The following is a 22,315-nucleotide window of genomic DNA, read 5'->3' as shown; positions in this document are numbered from 1 at the left end:
GTTGTAGTTCTGGCAAATAGCCTCATCTCTTGTTTAAACTACTGCAGAACATTTTCTAAACTAGATTCTCTGCCTTTCATTTTATTTCTCTCAATCATCTTCCACTAAAGTTCCAGAGAGTTCTTTTTAAATCAACAGGTCAGGTTATGCCATCTATCTGCCCCATAGTGTGCAGGGTAGACAAACAGCATGTGATCTGACTTGAGTCCTGTCTTGTTGCCCAGCCCCAGCTCTCTGCCACCAGCCCTATGTAGTCCACCATTTTGGAACAATCATTCAAAGTTCTACTCTCAGATGTGCTCTTTTCCATGTGTGCCTGTATCCCTTTCTTCCTTTTGTCCTCTTTTTCCTTCTTCTCTTCTTTCCTTAAATAAATAATGGGCTGCTATGTGCTAGTCATGGGGTCTAGAAGAGTCAGTCTCCTAATTTTGGTACCTAGTTAAGATTTACTGAGTGCCTACTATCAGCTAGGCTGAGCTAGGAACTTTATATATATTACTGGATTATCTCTAAAGCCACTCTATGAACTGGGTATTAGTATCATCTTTGCTTTATAGATGAAGAAACCAAAGCTCAGAGCAGTAAAGTTTCTTGTCCAAAGTCACACAGCTAGTGAGTACATTTCTGGGATATGCTTAGTGATCTTTCAGATTTTCTAAAATGCTGCCTATTGGGTCAGGCCATCTCTGGACCTCTCCCCTTACTCCTTGTTACAGAATTTATTATAGCTTTTTATTGTACCAAAAATCATACTCTACGCATTTTTTCACAGTCTCCCAACTAAAATTTAAATTCTTTGGAAGAAGGGACCATGTCTTTTTTTCCCTAGACCTCTGATATATATATATATATATATATATATATATAATTTGTACTGAACTCTATGGGGGTTAAATGATTGAATCCATGAATGAGTGGAACACATATTGATTTGTCTTTCTTAAGGTAGGTCTTCTTAAATGCATGACTTCATTACAAACCCTCTAGAGAACAGAAACTATTCTCATATGTAATTCCTACCTCCTGTTGTAGAACCTGGTATGTAATAATAGTTGCTTTTTTTTTTTTTTTTTTTGAGTACCTAATGTGTTCCAGGCTCTATTTTAATAATTTTATTCTTCCTAATACTACAAGTCATTTTTCATCCCTCATTTACAGATGAGGACCTGAAGAATGAGGATGTGAACACCTATGTCACTCAGTTAAGAAGTGATGGATTTGTTCTACTCCCAAACTGTCCATTCCACCTCTGCTTCCAGATAGAGATCCTTTACAGGGCGTTGTTTGAATGTGGAGTGCTGACTGATGATAAGAATGTGAAAAAATACATTTTGGAAAATTTTCAATATTTAAGTCAAGCCAATAACCCAAAGATAACAAAACATGCCCTATTGATTACCAGGAAGTAGGCAGACACATGACCTACAAAGATTTCTGAGCCACAGAATTCCGAATTTCCTTTTACACTTTCACATTTGTTTGTTTTACCTACAAAATACATTTAGCCAAAGCCTGTTAAGTGTCCCTTATGCAATGAGATGCCTTTCAATAGGAAGCTACTAACAACTGGATTGACCTCAGTCTCCACGTTTCCTCCTCAGCCATAGAATTATTTTTCCCTTAGACAGTAAAATGAAAGATAGAAAGGGATAGATGATCAGTGAGCGTATAACAACCAGATTTTAAATAGTCATATGTTTATCATTTTTTTCCCGTGGATCAAGAAAGAAGACAGATGAAATGCTCTCTTATTTCTATCAATGAAATCCTAGTGAGAATTAGGTTAAAAATATGTTAAGCAGGTTTTCTGAGAAAACCAACAGCAATATTTACAAGTAACTTGTTGGCTCAAGTGTTATATAATGTTTTTAATGATTCTGGTATAACCTCTACACTCCAGTCTAATTACCCTTTATCCGTAATTTTTAATTATGATTTATGTGTATTAAATTTATAATATCAATTATATTATAAATGCCGAGGAGAATACACCCATTTCTGGAATATCATTCTATAACCATTGTAATTATGTTGACTGACTCCATGAAATACAATACAGTCTCTGAGGATTTTAATATTGTTTCATGGGTTTCAATATATTCTAGGTATCAGTGAAAATATCTTGGAAGAAAAGAAAGCAACTTCAAGCGAATTTTTCTCCATGAAGACCATGCTAAAATTGATTTTTTCCTCTGTTTCTTCTAGAAGGTTCAATGATTGATTGGGCTGCGTGGTAACCTACTTTAGACAACGCATAGCTTAGCAGTAGGTATGCGTGGGCAATGAAAAATTCAGTTAAACAATGATAACTAGTGGGGCGTCAGGGTAGCTCAGTCAGTTAAGTATCCAACTTTGGCCAGGTCATGATCTCAAGGTACATGAGATCCCTGCGTTAGGCTCTGTGCTAACAGCTCAGAGCCTGGAGCCTCCTTCGGATTTTGTGTCTCACTCTCTCTTTCTCTGTCCCTCCCCTGCTCACACTCTCTCTCAAAAATAAATAAACATTAAAAAATAACTTTAAAAACAATAATAACTAGAAGAAAGAGTTGGTTTTAAGCCTTTAACAATAAGAATTTTTAGTTTACATTTGCCATAAGTGATTTGTTTCTAGTCTAATCAAAAAAAAAAAAAAAAAAAGTTGGTGGAAGATACTTTGTCACTTACCAGGCCAGCAGTGACAAGTGTAATTGTCAGCACTGTCCTCACATGTAGCTTTATTGTGACAGGGGTTTGACCAACATAGAGGCATCAGGGTCTCACAATGTGTCCCTGTGAATCCACTATCCATGCAGTTACAGCTATAGCTGGAGAGCAAAACGAAATTTTCACATCAACTCTTGGTCATACTTAGATCAAATACCTTTGTCCTGTCTCTTCCCCTGTCCATCAGTCTGAGACGCCAGGGCTTGGCTTTAATACTTATCTCAAAAACTGTGGGGAATTATCTCTATAAACCTAAACACATTATGTGTTTCCATACTGATACCTGATTATCTTTTAAAATTTATAGTATGGCTTCATACAAAATTATTTGGAAATCATGATTATTTACTTCAGTTTCCTCATCCATAAATTGAAGACAATAATACCTATGTCACAAGGTTATTGTGATAATGAAATGTGCATAAAAAGAATAGACATGGTATCTGAAGCATCAGAAAGCAGTGAATAAATTATTACTAAGTAGTACTAAATAAAGTTGTTAATATTTGTGAAGTCAGTAGAGAATGATTTATACCACTGTGGCACTCTTTTATATTTACAGCCCATAATAAGGTCCCTTATGAAAAATGAAACAATAAATTATTTTTAAAAAAACAAGAAAAGCCCTCATCATATGAATTGTGACTTATGTTCTCTTATTTTTAGATTACAGGAATATTTTAATCTTGCTATTTCTATCCATTCATTGGTTGAGTGAGATTATCTGACACTCAAAACACAAATCTGATGGGGAAACTTGCTGACTTTACCAAGAGGAGGCTTTTAATTTATAGGGGTTCTCCTCAAGGATTTAGTATTATAAAAACATGGGCTTGCACACTCAGCTTTGATGAAATGAAGGTCTGGGGGAAAGAACACCTATGAATTTACAAAGATTTAGAGTTCTGTTCACTATGGCTTATATGAGTGTTTACCAGCAGACACAGATATGAAGATTTCACTAAGGAGACTGTAATATTAGCAAATGTAATAGGTTACTATAAGTTGGATATGTACTGCTAGTGAGAAATCCTTTTAGTAATTAAAAATATTTACTAAAAATCTACTATATGTAAGACATTAGAAACGAGAGCCCTGTACTGGAGGCTGGCTAGTGGACCTCAATTCCTGGAAACTCTATTTGCATATTCCTTTGGTCTGCAAGAAACCTGTTTGCTTGTGTTTTGGTTGTTTGGTGTATAGATTCTGACCTCCTCATAAACCTCACAGCAAATGCGTTAATTTTTGTTATGAGAAATTAAAGTCAGATTGTATCTGTTGACCCTGTGCTCATCTTCTCAAAATTTAGGTAGTAAGAAAGATAAGGGTAAAACAGAAAAATTATCCATGGCACAGTATACAAAGAATTGAAAGGTGACAAGTTTTAGTAGCCTTATTCCATTTGCATTTCCGTAGAAAGCAAAAGCTTTGTGTATTTTCTGTCTTGATGTTTTCTGGAGGCAGCAAAGCTCTTCCTCTGCAATACATGTGTGGAAGGAAACTTCTACTCTCGTCAGTCTACATGTTGGTCAGTAACCTGCCTTGAGGAATGTAGATTCTTGTCACTGGAGAATGATTTGGGTAAAACTGAAAGTCAGAGGCAAGATGTGAAATGTGATTAAAAGTTATACTTTAGAGTTTACAAAAGAAACATACAACTACATTGTTCTACTTAAAATCACATTATTTTGTTGGATACATTTGAAGTACATGTGCCTTTTACTCCTCGCCTTTTGAGTCCAATTCTCTTTGAAACTCAGATTTGGGATAAATTGGATCTACTAAATAAATGAGAATTGGATTCTAGCCTTTCTTTTGCAAAGACTTAACTGCGTGCGTGAACTTGTAGGGGTGACTAACTTCTCTGAACTATAGGCATCTAATGTAACGTGAGAATACGAATGCTCAGCTTGCCTTCCACTGAGCTGCTGAAGGATCCAACAAGACATTAAGTACTAATGCCGTTCAAATACCATGCATTTGATAACTCGGTATTTGTGGTTTAAAATGGGTATCAGAAAGTCCTTTTGAAAGTATTTTATATAGGGGTGCCTGGGTGATTCAGTTGGTTAAGATTCCAACTTTGGCTCGGGTCATGATCTCACAGTTTCTTAAATTCAAGCCCTGTGTTAGACCCTGTGCTGACTGACGCTCAGCGCCTGGAGCCTGTTTCAGATTCTGTGTCTCCCTCTCTCTCTGCCGCTCCTCCACTAGCTCTCTCTCTCTCTCTCTCTGTGTCCTTTTCTTTCTCTTTCTCTCCTTCAAAAATAAAAATTTTTTAAAAATTAAAATATTTTATATATATTCAGTTACCATCACCTAAATTTATTACGTGTATTGTATTAAGGTTTATTTATTTACTTATTTATTTATTTATTTATTTATTATTTTACTGAAAAGCCAATGACAGAATTGACTTTGGAGCAGAATCACATGGCTACTTCTCGCCATTCTACTCTCTCAAAAGTATTCGCCCAAGTCTCTGAACACCTGGAAATTCAAGATACAATCAATTTAATATCACTGCCTTTTCCTACACTGTTTATATACAATTTCTAAAGCAGTTTTTTCATCACTTGATTTATACGCTTGTTATTATATAAATACCGCCTTATATTCACATACAGAATAATCTCTAGCTTTGTTTTTGCACTTTCCCAATCTATGACAAGTTTATTTAGTGGAACTGTAAAGCTGGCTTTTTTTTTTTGTAATACAAACAGTTCTAAATGATTACAAGAGTGACTTGGAAAATCCTCACTCTTTGGACAAATGACCTGTAAAGGATGCATTTTTGAGTAAAATCTGAATGTTACAACTTTTTGTCATTTAATGTGTAAAGCAGGGGCACCTGGGTGGATCAGTCAGTTCAGCATCTGACTTCGGCTCAGGCCATGATCTCACAGTTCATGGGTTTGAGTCCTGTGTCCGGCTCTGTGCTGACAGCTCAGAGCCCGGAGCCTGCTTTGGATTCTGTGTCTCCCTCTCTCTCTGCTCCTACCCTGCTCACGTTATGTCTGTCTGTCTGTCTCTCTCAAAAATAAACATTAAAAATTTTTAAAAATAAAAAAATAATAATAAAGTGTAAAGCAATATAAACATTTTCAGCTAAGGACATGAGCTCTCCCAAATCCCCAGAGTGGCACAGTAGGGGTTGGTTGGCAGTGAGCTCTCTCTGAGCCAATCACCCAAACACAGGACAAAACATACCCGTTGTGTCCATCTATGCACAGCCCTCCATGCAGACATGGCTGACTGGCACATTCATCAGTATTGAGTTCACAGTGATCACCGAGGAATCCGGCAGGACAGTCACAGAAATAAGCCCCCAGAGCATCCTGACAGGTTGCACCATTTAGACACGGCTGGGACCAACATTCATCAACTTCCATTTCACAGTTCACACCTTTTAAGAAAGTCAACACAGAAAAAAGGAAAAGTTTTAGCACAACGTTAGTATTGTAGCTCTTTGCCAGTGCTTTATTTACCAAGGCTCTTTGTCAAATGTTATATTACCCAAAATAATTTTCCTCTTTAATTGTAATTGACATTAACTTTCTGGCATGCTTGTGGGAAGCTGCACAATGCAGAGCAGCTGTTACTTACAAAGAACTGTTGCATACAACAGCTTGTGGCTTTTTAGTCTGTTGAAACAAGTCATTTTTAGAACAAATTTATTGTTAACTGTACTTTTGTTGGAAGCTTAATAGGGACTGGTCAATTTTTTTCAATTATTTTTAAGCAGTTAGTTAGGCATTGTTAGGGGAGTGAGTGCAAACTCAGACTCCAAAGCCAAATGAACCAGTTGTGGTCCTGGCTCAGCCACTTATTAGTTGTGTGATCTCTGGCAATTCCTTTACCTTTCCATATCTCAGTCTCTGCACCTGAAAAACGGGACCACTACTTGTAATTACCTCATAGGATTATTATTACAATTACAATGTGTTCTGGCGTGCTTATGTTAGTAGGTGATACATACTAAATGTTGCTAGAGGGGGAAAAACCAATACTTGTTCCTTCTATATTTATTGTACAAATATGATGTGCAATTATTTCCTTAAGTGCTCGTTCTGCACAGACATTTTTTAAATTTAAATTTTCTGTAGTGTTGTAAAATACTACTTTCAAAGAGGAAATCAGTTTGTGACATAATATAATTAGTGGCATTGTTAGAAGCTACTTTGTTTTAAGGTAATGTTACCTTTAAAAAATATTTATTCTCCCCAAAATCATAAATGAAGATTTACTAAGTGACGTATGTTTAAGATTTACAAAAGTAATCACTTGGAGATAACAAACTACCTTACTGAACCTTTCAAAATAATATTTGATATAACGTAATCAACTTCACATACATGTTTTAAAAGACACAAAAGGACAAATACCTATATTTACCTATCTTTATTTCTATGCCTACAACCTAGGATAATAGATTATGTATTAAATTATATAGAAGGATTTTCAAATGACTCAGAAGTTGCTAGTAGTTTGATAATGTGCCCTCTTTCCTGACAGAAAAAGCTGTAGAATATTCCAACACTGCTGACCATTTACAACTGTGACTAGATTCTATAAATACCTAAGTTGAAAGCAATGCCAGCATATTAAATGATTTTTTTGGAGAAGAAAAAAAAAACCCTAAGAATTAAATATTATGTCAACAAAAATAAAAAGCTGTGGAACAGTATTTGTGCTAGGTAAATGGCTTACCATTAGAGGCCAGGCTATTTCTCACCCAATTTGGGATTGTCTGGGATAAGATCAGTCATATCTGTTTTACTTGGCATCAATCAGTAAGGTCAAGGGAAAGAACACTGAACTGGCCAGTGGGACACCTGTATTTTCATTGTCATTCTTTCTCCAAAATGGCTTTTCGGCAATGTTTTAGGATCTTTGTTTCTGTCATGTAAAATAATATAATAACAGCTATCTCTAGTTTCTAAGAATGTATGTAAGACAAAAATAATAAATTCACTAAAATATTTTTCTTGTAATTATTTTTCAAACATATATAGCAACTAAAATGATGATGGGTTAGTCCTCAGTATCTACAAGGCACAAAATTACCTCTCCTAAAATGACAACGATCAATCATAACATTTTAAAAAACTTTTTTAATGTTTATTTATTTTTGAGGGAGAGAGAGGCAGAGTGTGAGCAGAGGAGGGCCAGAGACAGAGGGAGACACAGAATCTGAAGCAGGCTCCAGGTTCCAAGCTGTCCACACAGAACCGGACGTGGGGCTCAAACTCACAAATCATGAGATCATGACCTGAGCTGAAGTTGGACACTTAACCGACTGAGCCACCAAGGTGCCCCATGACCAATCGTAACTTTAAGCAAAGTGAACTGTGCCTACCCAGGAATGTTTGGTCATTGTGGATTTCCATAGGGCTCTCTGAGCAGAGGGCAATGGCACTTATTCGACACCTGCCATATGTGAGGTCAAGGCAGGTGATTTCAAGTACTTTCTTGTATTTCATTCTAACTCCTTTAAGGTACATTGCCTTGTCTGTGTCCCACAGCTCATCAATGACTGTGTTTCTTCAATTCCTATCACTACTTATTCCCGTTCTTTTGTCAACCCACTTTTCCATAGTGTCTTTGCCTATATATTAGACTAATACCTTTGGTATTTTAGTCATCTATATTTGCTGGAAAGTATTAACATACCAAGCCAAATCAGTGGTTTAACACTTGTTAAAACTTTTCCAAATTTTATTTCATAACTCAAATTCATATATTCATCTGATATACAACCAGATTACTTCCTCATGCTTAAGAAATACACTAGAAACCATTATTTTAAATTCTAAAGCTCCTCTTATATACTGTAGCTCAAATAAAGTAATCCTGATGTACATACAAGAATGTGTTTCAATAATTTAGATACAGTTTCAAATTCAACTAGTTACTTTGGGGTGATTTATTCATATTACCTTCATTTTACTTAACAATATGATTCTTATTGCAGTTTACCACTGCTCCTGATATAGACAAACATGATTTGGTCTATGTCTGCATGGTGCCAAAGTAGCCAGCTGAAATGTGGTTAGGACAGCCAGTGATCCAGATGTTTCTGTATTTCCAGAGGCTGGCTTCATAGATAAAACATCTGGATAACTATGATTTTCATTTTTCATTTGGATGCTTACTGATACATGCTTATTATAGCCTTTAAATATACAAGCAATCAACATTCAAAACCATACCTGAACTGTGTATTCCATTCTACCTGAAAACATCCATTTTATGCTTAGTGTTTTTAAGTGCAGCACCATGTTATCATAACTATATGTAGCAATAGAAACTGAATACAGTTACAGTGAGTAGCATTTCTGTGGCTGATTGTCTAAGAAACAGATAATTCATAATTATAAAATTCTTTCACAAAAACTCATCCAGGGACCAAACCAATGGTTGGAGTCCATTAATAGTAGTATGAAACATAAGAAAATAGAAAGGGTATGAAAAAAGACAAAAACAGGACAAGGAGAATTCTGCACCCAAAGAAGAAAGTATAACACAAGGGAAAAAAATTCCCTGATGTCATTAGCTTTGGTAACTCATCAAAACTAATACTGTGCTAACATCCACAGAGGCTTCCCTACATAAATACAGGTGGCCTAAGGTATCATTAATTCCTGACGGTCAGGACACTTTCTCTGTGTACTACTCAATCTGCACAAACTGTCAGAAGTTCAGAAATTTTCTCACAACAAAGTATTTAGCTAATATTTGCCACAAGAGAAATATCTGTTTCAAATATGATCACATTCTGAGCTTCTTCACCTTAGGGTGTAGAACTTCAGCAGAGGAATTTGTGTGCAGGGAGAGGCCACACACAATTCAAACCTAACAGACTCCTGCTTGGTTTGCTTTTCTCTCACCATCTTGAAATTCTTAATGATTTTTGAACTACAGGCCCCACATTTTTATTTTGCAGCTGAATCCATGATCTATGCAGCCTTTCTGTGTATAAGCCCTCAATACCCACTTAAAATTTTTATAACTGACATACATAGAATCAGTTCTTTTTTTCCAACCAAAACCCTATAGATACACAGACCTGAGATAGGAAAGATATGTGTAGAATATTCAAACAAGCAGAACTGTTCAGTTTTGGATCCAGCCCTCAGGTGAAAGACAAGCCTAGACTTAAAGAGGTAGCAAAAACGGGGGGCCTCCGGGTGGCTCAATTGGTTAAGCATCCAACTTCAACTCAGGTCATGATTTCACTGTCAGGGAGTTTGAGCCCTGCATGGGGCACTGTGCCAACAGCTCAGAGCCTGGAGTCTGCTTTGGATTCTATGTCTCCCTCTCTTTCTGCCTCTTCCCCACTCATACTCTGTGTCTCTGTCTCTCTGTCTCTGTCTCTCAAAAGTAAAATAAAAACATTTAAAAAAAAGATGTAGCAAAAATGAAACTGGTGAAGAAGCCCCATACTCTTCATTGTCACTGTAGGTGAGCTGGGAATTTGATACCACCCCAGATAGGTGTTGGGGTCCCAAGAGAGAATCTGTCTTCACTTTCCTTACAGAACTTAAGTTAAAAGACATCAGGGCACACCTAATTCCCAAGCCACCACTGTACAGAAGAGTAGAACAGAGAAAACTACGCAGGACCTGGAAACTAAATGGCTTTAAAGAGAATACTTATTGAAGCAAACAAGGCAGCCAAATGTGCTCTCAAATTAGTCCAACAAGTGCTTTTTGTATCATGTTGAGCTAGGGAATTATAAAAAAAAAATTGTACCCACTATTATTACTTCCCTTCTTCCTCTTTTCCTTTGCCATTCATCATGTAAGAGTAGAAAGAACATGGATTTTGTAGACAGACCACTTAGGACTAAGCTCTCCTCTGCCACTGCTAATACCAAGGCTGGATTATAGTAAATGCTCAATGAATGGCAGGTATTACCTATAATCTATTTGTTCTTTCCTTTTACTTCTTCAATTCCTCAGGGTAGACAGGATTGTAAACGTTCTGAAAAGTCTTTGGAAGCAAACATATCCCTGGAAGGGAATTTGGAATTGCTTCAAATTGAGTTAAAACAAATACAGATGGCATACTGAGTATAGGAGCAGCCACTATACTAAATACGATTTAAAAAGGGGTGGGGGTACAATGGACATATATATATATAGCTAGCGAGAAATAGTAAATGTATAGCCCAAATTTGGTACTAAATATTTGAGGTGGATCAATAGAGTTTAAATTAGGAGAAAAGAAAGTAGGCAATAGGGGTTTTTCTGGGACTGGGAAACTGCAATGTAACAATTGCAGGTCAAACACAAGAAGGTTTAGAAAACAATACAGGCACATCAGTAGAATAGCTCCCCACAAAGTCTAGGCCTGTAAGGAGACATCACGAAAGAGAAGGATCTTTGGACAGTAGGAGTATGGAGAAGCCATGTGGCTGAGATTCTGCTAAAAATGAGGTAAGAATTCACCAGGAGCAAAGACATCAGAGGCTCAGGTTGTAGTGAGAACTTCAGTGGTAAGGCAGTTTTGGATGATAAGAGGATCAAACTTGAGGCTGCATCAGTGTATGGCTGTAGTAGAATAGAGATGAAGGTCACTGAAAATAGGAAGCTCAAGAAATTCTAAAAGCACGGTCCATCAAATACTACTCCAGTAGCTCCTAACTCGATTTGGATAAATTGAAAACTTCTCATTGTGGCATCAAAAAATCTTTGTAATACTTCCAGTTTCATTTCCTATCATGATTCTGTCATCCCTCTATGTGCCAGTCATATCCGATCATTTTCTTTTTTCTCAAACCCACCCGCTACCCATAACCTCTAAGGGTGGGGACATACTGATTCTCTGTCTCTCTCTCTCTCTCTTTCTCCCTCTCTCTCTCTCTCTTAAGTTCTTTCTTCCTTGTCCATCTGATGAAGTCACCCCTTAAGACTTATGTTAAGTGTCACATCTTCAGTGAATTCTCCCCTGATTTCTTTATTGGTTCCACCCTCTTCTGTTTTCATAGCATTTACAGCATTATATTTTATGATTTGTTACTTTCTTATCTCCAACTGCTTTAAAGACAAGGATCCTTTTTTTGATATTAATAGTAACAATCTACATTTTTTGAAAGCTTATTTCACATCAGGTACTGCACTCAGCATTTTATGTTCCTTATTTTAATTTGTTTGATCTTCAAAAAATTATCCATGAGGTACTATCATTATGCTCATCTTTTTCATGATGAAACTGAAGCACAGAGAAATTAAAAAACCTGATGCAGACCAAAAGGCTAGAAAGTAGTAGAGCCAGGATTAGATTACAGGCAGTCTAAATTCAGAGCCTGTGCTATTAGCCATGAGGCTACACCACAGCCCAGTACATTATGTTCTTCAAGGATGTACAACCTCAGTGTCTAGCAAACACCTGCCCCGTGTCAGGTGTTCAGCATAGTTTGCTGAATTGAACTGACTGTGAAGAAGCTGGCTGGGAAAGAGAAGTCACTGAGAATACTGAGAGTGTCCTGGAGGTTAGGAAGTAATAGCTTACAAAGAAAAGAAAAGAGAAGTGTAACTGGTAAGTGAATGATGAACCAGTGTCTTTCAGAAGCAGGGGGTTAGTGAGAAAGCCAACCTTCCCTCCTTGCCCTTAGAATCAAGGAGAAGAAAAATCCTTTAATAGGGGTTGCAGAGGCAGTGTTTTCATCAGTTAAGTGCCTAGTTCGAGTAAAGGCCAAGGAATTAGACAGTGGGAAAAAAATTAAAATGTTGTGTTTACTTGTGTTTAAGAAAAGACTATGGATGGGGCGCCTGGGTGGCTCAGTCAGTTGAATGCCCGACTCTGGCTCAGGTCATGATCTCACAGTTCATGAGTTCAAGCCGAGCATCAGGCTCTGTGAGGACAGCTCAGAGCCTGGAGCCTCCTTCGGATTCTGTGTCTCCCTCTCTTTGCCCTTCCTCTGCTCATGCCCTGTTTCTCTCTCTCCCAAAAGTAAATAAACATTTTTTAAAAATAATTAAGACTATGGATCTAGAAGCAGGGGCCATCTAATGATGTCCTGTGACATTTTCACATAAACTATACATTAGCCAGACTACTCTTCTGAATCCAACTACCTATAGGATGTCTTCTCCACGTATCACATTCTACAATTCCAAATACAAACTCTCCTTAATTCTTCCTCTCTCATCCCTGCCAAAGTTCTCTTCTCCGTGAATGGGATTATCTCCAAATAACCCAAGCCACATTTCTAGGAGTTATCATCACCTTGTTATTATTTCCCACATTCTGATTAGTCACCAAATCCTGTCATTTCTCCATCAGAAATGGATCTAAAAGGCCATCTCTATTGCTACAATCTTATTCAGACCCTCAACATCTCTCTTCTTGTCTTACTGCTTACTGGCCTCTCTCTTTCAAGGCATTCTCTACATTTCTGAGAGTTATCATAATAAAATAGAAATCTGATTATATCATTGTCTGTGCAGAGTTTATAAATAGTTCCTCTTGTCCCTAGAATAAAGCCTTGGAATGTGGTGGAAGATTCAAAAAGATGAGGATTGGTACTACATACAATGATGCTCTTGCAGTCTCTCATGTCTTGAGGCTGCACATAGGTGCCCTCCTTGCTTATAATGCTCTTCTTCTCGTTCTTACTCCCCCCACCCCCGCTAATCTTAATTAGTTCTGAAAAACTGATGCCAGAAACTATACTTAACCATTTATATCTGCCTTGGGTGCTACTCCACAGCTCTCTCATAATTCCCTGTAACATAAAAGTATGTATTATATTTTACTGCAAATGCTTATTTGTTCATATTATCTACCAAAAAAAAACTGTCATAGTGATTTTTTTTGTCCTTTAACACTGAGATCTATAGTACGTAGCACATATTCTTGAATATGGAAAATGCTCAATGAATTTTAAATGAATCTTCCAGTCCTAGCTATAGATTAATCCACCCTCTCTGTCAGAGGACAATCTGCTCTTCCAGGACAGAGGTCCTCAATGCTTCTGCGAGCCTGAGCCCCCTCTAATCAAAAACCCTAAAGGCAAATTTATGGCTCTGGCAAATGTTTAAAACAAAACATTGTTTCTGAATGATTGTGTCCTAAACTTCTGATCAGCGTTTAGAGATGTTGCCCCTCCATATGCATCTTTCAGCAATTACAAATCAATGTTAACATTTTGTGCTGTGAGATAATACACATCATATGTTATCAGCCTGGAGCAGGCCTTGTCACTGATGTTGTCCTCGTCACTCATGACAGTGGGGAGAGAATGCATAACACATGCCGTGTGGCACTGATAGACTTCTCTGAACACCCTTCTCATTATCTGCAGAGCTCATGCTTTGGAAATAACTGTACTCTAGCTTTTGGTTAGCATGTTAAGTTTCAGAGTCTCCCGAATATAACAGGCCTCTATGCATAATATTTCCTTTTGAATAAGAATCACGTACACCATTCCTGAGTCCTTTAAAGAATGATTCATTCTTACAGTTGTATCAATTGCAACAATGATCCATGCAAATCTGGACCAAGTATCAGTGAAAAGGGGTGCACTAGCACTAGTTTCTATTACAGCTATAGATTAATGCTACACTTTCCTCCTGTATATCACAGTCATATGTTTAACATCCTAGAGCAAAGAGGCCGATGACTTCATTATCTGATTAACAGTGTCAAACGAGCATACTATTGATTAGCAAGATGCTGTGGGAAATTAAAGGCAGATTTCTTATTTTCAGTGGAAACATCTTTGGGTTTTTATCCAATAAGATTTCTGGCTTGCTCATTTATATATACCTTTTCTAAGAAGACCCAAAAGTAACAAATACTTTTTACAAAGCATTCACTTAAAGTAGACTTTAAAAGCCTAGGATTTGCCCCTGAAAGACACCTGACTGTTTTCGATTTGAAGACTGTTATTTTCCCCGTCATAAATTTAACATCTAGGAATTATGATGCACTTCATAATCCAGAATGTCTTGGTGCTGTATTATATTTTAGTTGCAGAATTTTTCTTTCTTGGTGTATATGAAAACAATGTAATTAACAGTGATTAATTCTGATGAAATATGAAAATAGGTTTATATTTTTACATTTCTGTTTTACAGTATTTATTTACTATATCTATTTTATTATTGTTATATATAAATAAATAATTTTTTATTACCACAAGAGTCTTCTCCAGTGTCCTGACCTCCCTCTACCCAGGGACCAGGGTGTGGGTGGAGAAACCCCCACACCAGCCCACCCACCTGGCCAAGGCAAGGCAGTCATATTCCCAACAGATGTGCCTTCGTGGAAATAGGCGCCTAGAGCTAGGTTAGGGATGGAATTCCATGCTTTGTTCCCTGAAGAGCTCGCGCCTAGGAACTGGCATCTCTCCACTGGGGTCCTACTGCAATTCTCTGGCTACCCAGAACTGCACTGCACCTAAACATGTAATACGGTCTTCTCTCCAGGCCTTGGGCACCTGGAGGCCTTCCCAGCCTGAGGCCTGTGGCCCAGCCACATATTTGGATAGGACCCTCCTCCCACAATACAATCTGATACTATGGTTACAGAGATGGAGCAGTCATTCCCCATTTGGAAGTGCTGCCTAATTGGGACCCAGGCCTCTTCAGGAAGGAGTGACTCCAGGTATCTCATTCCAGGGCACCAAGGCTTCAGAGTTCCCGATATATCTGACTTGGGGCTGATAGGGTCCCTTTGTGAAGGTGCAGCCTTGGACCGTGGCAGACGCCGGTTTTCCGCAAAGAGCACCGCAGGGATCCAGCCTCTCCTGAACCCGGTCCTGGCGGGTTTAGGGGCCAGGGCTGGACCGGATTGCTGCTGGCTCCAGAGGGCTGTGGTGGACCAAGGTGCCCCGTTAGCTCTCCGGCACCAAGACCCCAGCAGTTAATATTCTCCAGGCAGCAGGACTTCCTGGAGTCTCTTGTTGCCCCCAAGCAAGCCTGCCCTGTCTGATCCCGGCAAGGCGGTCAAATTCCCCCAGATCTGCCTCCAAGGGGAACAGTCATCGTTAGATTGTTTGTGACATGGAATTGGGCAGACGCCAATTTCCTACGAGAGCCCGCTCCGGTGACCTGACCGCTCCAGACCCAGGGCGGCTTTCAGATCCCTGGTTTCCCTGAACCGCACCCTTGGCAAGAACAGTACATACCCTTTCAGCCAGGACCCTCCAGGCCTGCGCAGCCAGGGCCTGGCGCCAAACCCCTGCACATCTCCTGGGGGCAGGGCTGCAAACCCTGTGAATCCCTCTGAGACGGTGGCTGCAAACTGGCGACGGTCCTCATTTGAACGTGATAGAGACCCAGGCCCTCCAAGAACCAGGGATCCCAGACGTCTTTCATCGAAGGGTAGACGGGGCCTCCGAGCATGGCTTCAGAGCTCCTAACACAGCGGGCTTTCGGACGTCAGGGTTCTGTATGAAGGTGCGGACGTGAACGCTGGCAGATGCCTGGCTTGCCCGCAAGATACAGGGTAGGGACTCGGCCTCTCCTGACCCGGGCCCACCGGAAACCGGATGCGCGGGACTCCCGCTCGCTCCGAGCGCGGGCAGGGCCCGCATGCGCAGTCGGCTCTCCAGCAGCGACCCCTGTGGTCGTGACAGCGACCCGCGCTTCCCGGGTCTCCTTGGGGGCTCCCCAAGCCTGCGCCCCCCCCGCCACCTCGCCCGGCTAGGCAGTCGGGTCCCCCCACGTCTGCCTTTGGGGAAATAGGGCGCCACCGTGTACGGTGGGACTTGCAATCGGGCAGTTGCCTTGTGTCTTCGCGACCCTCGAACTCTCCCCAGTCTCTGGGTCCTGGTGACGGCAAGACACGCTCGGGCACAGAACATACTGTTTCTTTATGAATTCGTTTTATTATTTTGTCATTAGACGTATGGAAATGTCTTGCGTTTCTACGGGTTTTACTTTCACAAAGGGACGTCTCTGGTATAACCTCTGCTTTCAATCTTAACGTGGGTTTGTTTTTTTTGCTGGTTTTCTTAATTCTTGTCTTACTCTTCCTCTTGTCTGTTTCTGTCAGCAGTGCGAGTTGAAGAATGTTCTTGGCACTGTTTTAGCGTTCCAATCTTTCTAGAAAAATCGTAGAGGCTGGAACTAGTTCTAGGAATAGAAAGACTGACTCTTGTTTGCCAGCCCCAAGGACAGAGAATGGGGAGTGCATTCGTGTGTGTGTGTGTGTGTGTGTGTGTGTGTGTAAATGATGCTTCCGGAGTACAGGTGTCTGTGGAAATACTCTACTTCCCCAGCCCTGGTGATTCTCCACCACTAACTCATCCTTCCTTCTTCTCTAGATATTTTTTTCTAAATCCATCTGTATGTTCTTCCTCCCCCTTCACTCCTATCATAAACACTGTAACATGTAAAAAAAAAAAAAAAAACCACATTATTTTATTTTAAAATACATTCCTGGGGTGCCTGTGTGGTTCTAGTGTTTGGGCTTCTGACTTAGGCTCAGGTCATGGTCTGGTGGTTCATGAGTTTGAGCCCCGTATGGGTGAACTTGAGCCCTGAGTTTGAGCCCCATATGGGTGAATTTGAGCCCTGATTTGAATTCTGTCTTCCTTTCCCTCTGCCCCTCATGTGATTCTCTCTCTTTCTGCCTCTCGCTGCCTCTCGCCCTCTCTGTCTCTCAAAAATAAACAAACAAATAAATAAATAAAATATACTCCTAGTTAATATGCATGACTCCCTAAGAGTAGCCTATATTTAATGTGTATGTATATGTGTATTTTTAATATATAAAATTGGTAAAATATACATAAAGCTTAATTTGGAGTAACTCATTTCAAAGTCTCCAAGATGCTATGTTTGAAAAAACACTCTACTTTCATAAAAGGTTTCTATCTGGCTTAATGTAAGTTCCTTGGGAACATAATAGGAAAATTGTAATAGTTGCATTTTATGCTTAATATGCCAATGTTCTACATTTCACACTTCTGTACTTACAACGTTTTAATCATAACAAATATCTTTTTCGTGTTTTTGTTTATTAGGATGATTGCTATTCCTGAATATTTTAAATGTTGTAATACTAATATATTCTTAACTCCTTTGTTTTATAATAGGGCATCTTCAGATATTAAATCCTTACCCACACATACAACAACCTTCCAGTTTAAACCTGTAAATAGAGCACAGAGATTATGATCTCAGTCAGTCTGTTCCTGAATATAATTCTAATATATTCAAAAAAGAAATAAATTCAGCATCAGAAAGGATACCTGTAAAAAGTATAGGTAAAGATTGTTAAATGCTAGCATTTATACTAGCAGCAATATTTGAAGATATTAAAATAGTGACAACCAGCATTTTCATGGCTTTATAGTTTATGGAAAAACTTTCAGTAAATCATTTCTTTGCCACCGTGACCCTGAGAGTTAGGGGATATTATGCTTGTATGTTAGAATGAGGACCCAGAAGCTCAGAATTGTTTATCAGTATCAAAGCACTAGAAACCACTAGAACACATCAAATCTGGGACTGGAAGTCCTATCTTCTGCTCTCAAATTCCAGTCTTTCCATTACACCCATTCTTCAGATTACTGCATATATTTTAGCTCATCCCCTCCTCACTCAGACCTGTGCACACACTCTGCCGTTAGCTAGGAAATCACTAAGAGAAGTAGTCAGACAGAGGAGGTTTAAAATGGAGCACTCCATTCACCGCTACTAGCTAAACCACAAAACTGCTGTCAAAGCAAGGATGACAGAAGAGACATTCATCCCTCTCTAAACCCTCTGCAGTACTTCATCCTTGCTATTCAGCTCAGTCGTATTTATACTATAATAATACTAATAAATGTAGTCAGAAGGCAGAAGCTTCCATTGAACATCCTGAAGGAAATGCATTTCTGCTCTGTTCATAGGCCACTTTCTCTGTGAAGACTTTCCTGATCCAAAGCAGCGTCATTGGCTTCTTCCGTTGTGCTGCGTCAGCATTCTGTTCAGAGAGATACTGTAAGTTTTGTTTGCCTTCCTCCTTCCAGAGTAAACAGTGAGTATCTTGTCAGGGATAAATTTTGTCCTAGTCATTTTTATGTCTCCGTGGTCTGGCACGGTGTCCAGTGCTATGTAAGTGTATCCTGAATATTTGCTCAGTGAATAGTATTTGTTATTTTGCACACTCATTCAACAAACATTTGTCGAAAGCCAGAAACTTCATTTCTTCATAAAACTATTTCAGATGGCTCTAGTTCTGAGCAAAAGCCTGAATAAATGTTTAATTTTTTTTATATGACACTACAGAAATGATAAATTTCATCACTAAGAGCATATAGAAAAACAGTCATTTTCCTTTGGTAACATGAAGATTTAACCTGTGAAATTCAAATATTTTCTTTTGCCTGTTACACATTTGCCTCTTGGATGTGAAAGATATTTGTTATCTATATTATGTGGGGAGTCAAATGTGAGGTAATTAGATGTTCACAGAAACAATATGTTTCTTGTTAAATGTTCTTTAAACTCATGTCTTATGGGGGAGCCTGGGTGGCTCAGTCCATTAAGTGTCTGACTTCAGCTCAGGTCATGATCACATGGTCTGTGAGTTCGAGCCCCACATTGGGCTCTGTGCTGACAGCTCAGAGCCTGGAGCCTGCTTCAGATTCTGTGTCTCCCTCTCTTTCTGCCTCTCCCCTGCTTGCACTCTGTCTCTGTCTCTCTCTCTCAAAAATAAACATTAAAAAATATTTTAAAAATTCATGTCTTACATATTGTATATCTTTAAATAAATATTAACTATTAATAATTATTCTCAATAAATTGATTTAAGTTCATCAAATGGTTTATTAACTTTGTAATCAGCCAAAATTTTCAATAATAATGGTACTCATAATGATAATAATTTTTCTCATGAAATAATCTTATATTTTATTATATATAATACTTTTCTAAGTTTCAGGTGTGCATGTGAAAGATTCTATGAAAATATGGTTGATATAGAATACTAACGAACCCTTGCTGGAACTACCCTGGGTAGACTCGTCCTGAATAATCTAGACCTCCCACCAGAGGGCAGTAGAGAGCAGATCAGGGAATAATATTCCATTGACTTGGACTATTGTATTATTGGGCACTCTGATTCTACCTTAACAACACCCTTCAGTATATCCTCAACATAACAAGGAGAGTGAGTTTCTTAAAATGTGAGTCAAATCATCACAGTCCTTTGCTCAAAACTATCCAACAACTTCCCATCTTATTAAACGCACAAGCCAAAGTCCTTCCAGTCTCCCCCAAGCCCCAATAGTCTGACCCTATTATGTCTCCTTTGCCTTGCTCACTCCATTCCTATCACATCAGCTTCATTGCTGCTTCTCCAACTTTCCAGTTCTCTTTACCTCAGGACCTTTACATGTGCTGTTCCTCTGCCTAGAATGCTATTCCACAAGACATGTGCCTAACTCCCTCCTTACCTCTCTAGAATTTTATTCATGTGTAACCTTAGTAAGGCCTTCCCTGGTCATTCTACCTGAGGTTCAATTCCTAACTCCCCTTATTTGTTTTACTTTCCTACACTGCATTTATCACCAGCTAACCTACTCTATATTTTATTTATTACTAGTTTATACATGTCTATCTCTTCCCTCTAAAATGGAAGAGGACTTTTTCACCACTACTTTATTCTTATATTTACAGAGCCTATAACAATGCCTAGAACATTGCAGGAGCTCAATACATATACATACATGGGGTGTGTGTTGACAAAATTAATGACTGGGTGAATTCAACAAATACTTATTTTTACCCATATCATCTATCCATAACTGTTACTAGCAAAAATTACTTCTCTCTCTCTCTTTCCTTTGTGTCATCACATGAAAATCCACATAATTGTCTACATCAGTGATTTCTCAAAGTGTGGTCCCCAAACCAGCAGAAGATCAGTATCAGTATTGTATGGGAACTTGTTACAAATGCACAGACCTCACCATAGATCTACCAAATCAGAAACTGTATTTTTAAAGTGTATTGAGGGGAGGGGGCAGTGAGAAGGGCAGAGAGAAAAGGAGAGACAATTCCAAGCAGGCTCTGCACTGTCAACTCAGAGCCCGATATGGGGCTTAATCCCAAGAGCTGTGCGACCATGACCTGAGTTGAAATCAAGAGTCAGATGCTTAACTGACTGAACCATTCAGATGCCACAGAAACTGTATTACAATAAGCTGTATTATAATAAGAGTATAATAACATACTCTGGGTATGATGCATGCTGAAGTTTGAGAGCTACTGATAGAGATAAAATTTATTAATATGGAATAGACAATTGGACTTTTAATGCATTATCTTTCATATTAGAACTTTCAAGTTCTTGAGTAAAATAAATTTGGAAATACTCTGGCTTTAATAAATGCCAAGTGAGCCATCTTCTTAATGAGCCCTACACCTACCTTCCTGTTCATCCCTACAACCACTCTTCCCAGCCAGGTCCTACTGTCTTAAGCCTGGGCTGGATGGCTTTCTAACTAAGTAGTCTCCATGTGCTAGTCTTCTAACTAGTCTCCATATACTAACACATTTTCTTGAATATAAAATGAATGCTTTCATATGTTGTTGTTCCTGAAATAAAGATGCATCTCGCATTCAGTAAGTAAATGTAATGGTGTTTCTTTTCTTATTTTCCAAAAGATTGTTTTTATGCCAAAGACCTACTTTATAATGGAGGAAATAAGATGTTTTCCTACACTGTTTTGCTTCATCATGCATCCGATTGCCCTGGCCCTGCCCTCTTGTAGCCCCATTTTTCTCATGTTTCACGCACCTTAATTTGCAAACAGTTCATTAGTCAATCTGCTCATTTTCAAAAACCCCCAGTGAAAGAATGGTACACTGCATACACTTGAACTAAAAGCAGCTACGTGCTCATGTATTCTTTCCATTAAAAAAGTGTGCAGCTCAGCAAAGGAAACAACCCAGAAAATTAATAGGCAACCAACGGAATGGGAAAAGATAGTTGCAAATGACATATCAGATAAAGGGTTAATATCAAGAATCTATAAGGAACTCACCAAACTCCACGCCCGAAAAATAAACAACCCAGTGAAGAAATGGGCAGAAGATATGAACAGACACTTCTCCAAAGAGGACATCCAGATGGCCAACAGACACATGAAACGATGCTCAGCATCGCTCCTCATCAGGGAAATACAAATCAAAACCACACTGAGATACCACCTCACGCCAGTCAGAGTGGCTAAAATGAGCAAATCAGAGAACTCTAGATGCTGGCGAGGATGTGGAGAAACGGGCACCCTCCTACACTGTTGGTGGGAATGTAAACTGGTACAGCCCCTCTGGAAAACAGTGTGGAGGTTCCTCAGGAAACTAACAATAGAACTCCCTTATGACCCAGCAATAGCACTGCTAGGAATTTACCCAAGGGATACAGAAATGCTGAGGCATAGGAGCACATGTACCCCAATGTTCATAGCAGCACTCTCCACAATAGCTAAAACATGGAAAGAGCCTAAGTGTCCATCAACAGATGAATGGATCAAGAAGATGTGGTTTATCTATACCATGGAATACTACATGGCAATGAGAAACAATGACATCTGGCCATGTGTAGCAACATGGATGGACCTTGAGGGTGTTATGCTGAGCGAAATAAGTCAGGCAGAGAAGGA

The 22,315-nt window shown here is 38.9% G+C and overlaps 1 protein-coding gene across 1 annotated transcript in view; it reads right to left on the bottom strand.

Annotated features, from left to right (window-relative positions):
• CRB1 (crumbs cell polarity complex component 1) overlaps window positions 1–22,315 on the bottom strand; it is a 158,178-nt gene that overhangs the window by 116,635 nt on the left and 19,228 nt on the right. The window contains exons 4-5 of the mRNA XM_039252663.1: window positions 5,914–6,109; window positions 2,665–2,804 (exon numbers count right to left, since the gene is read on the bottom strand). Coding sequence (XP_039108594.1) covers window positions 2,665–2,804; window positions 5,914–6,109 — 336 coding nt within the window. The remainder of the gene's footprint in view (window positions 1–2,664; window positions 2,805–5,913; window positions 6,110–22,315) is intronic.

The sequence above is a fragment of the Hyaena hyaena genome, unplaced genomic scaffold (assembly GCF_003009895.1).
Source record: "Hyaena hyaena isolate Hyena2069 unplaced genomic scaffold, ASM300989v1 scaffold_429, whole genome shotgun sequence".
Classification (NCBI taxonomy): Eukaryota; Metazoa; Chordata; class Mammalia; order Carnivora; family Hyaenidae; genus Hyaena; species Hyaena hyaena.
Note: the sequence above shows the minus strand (reverse complement) of the source record. Positions and strands in the feature narration are given on the sequence as shown.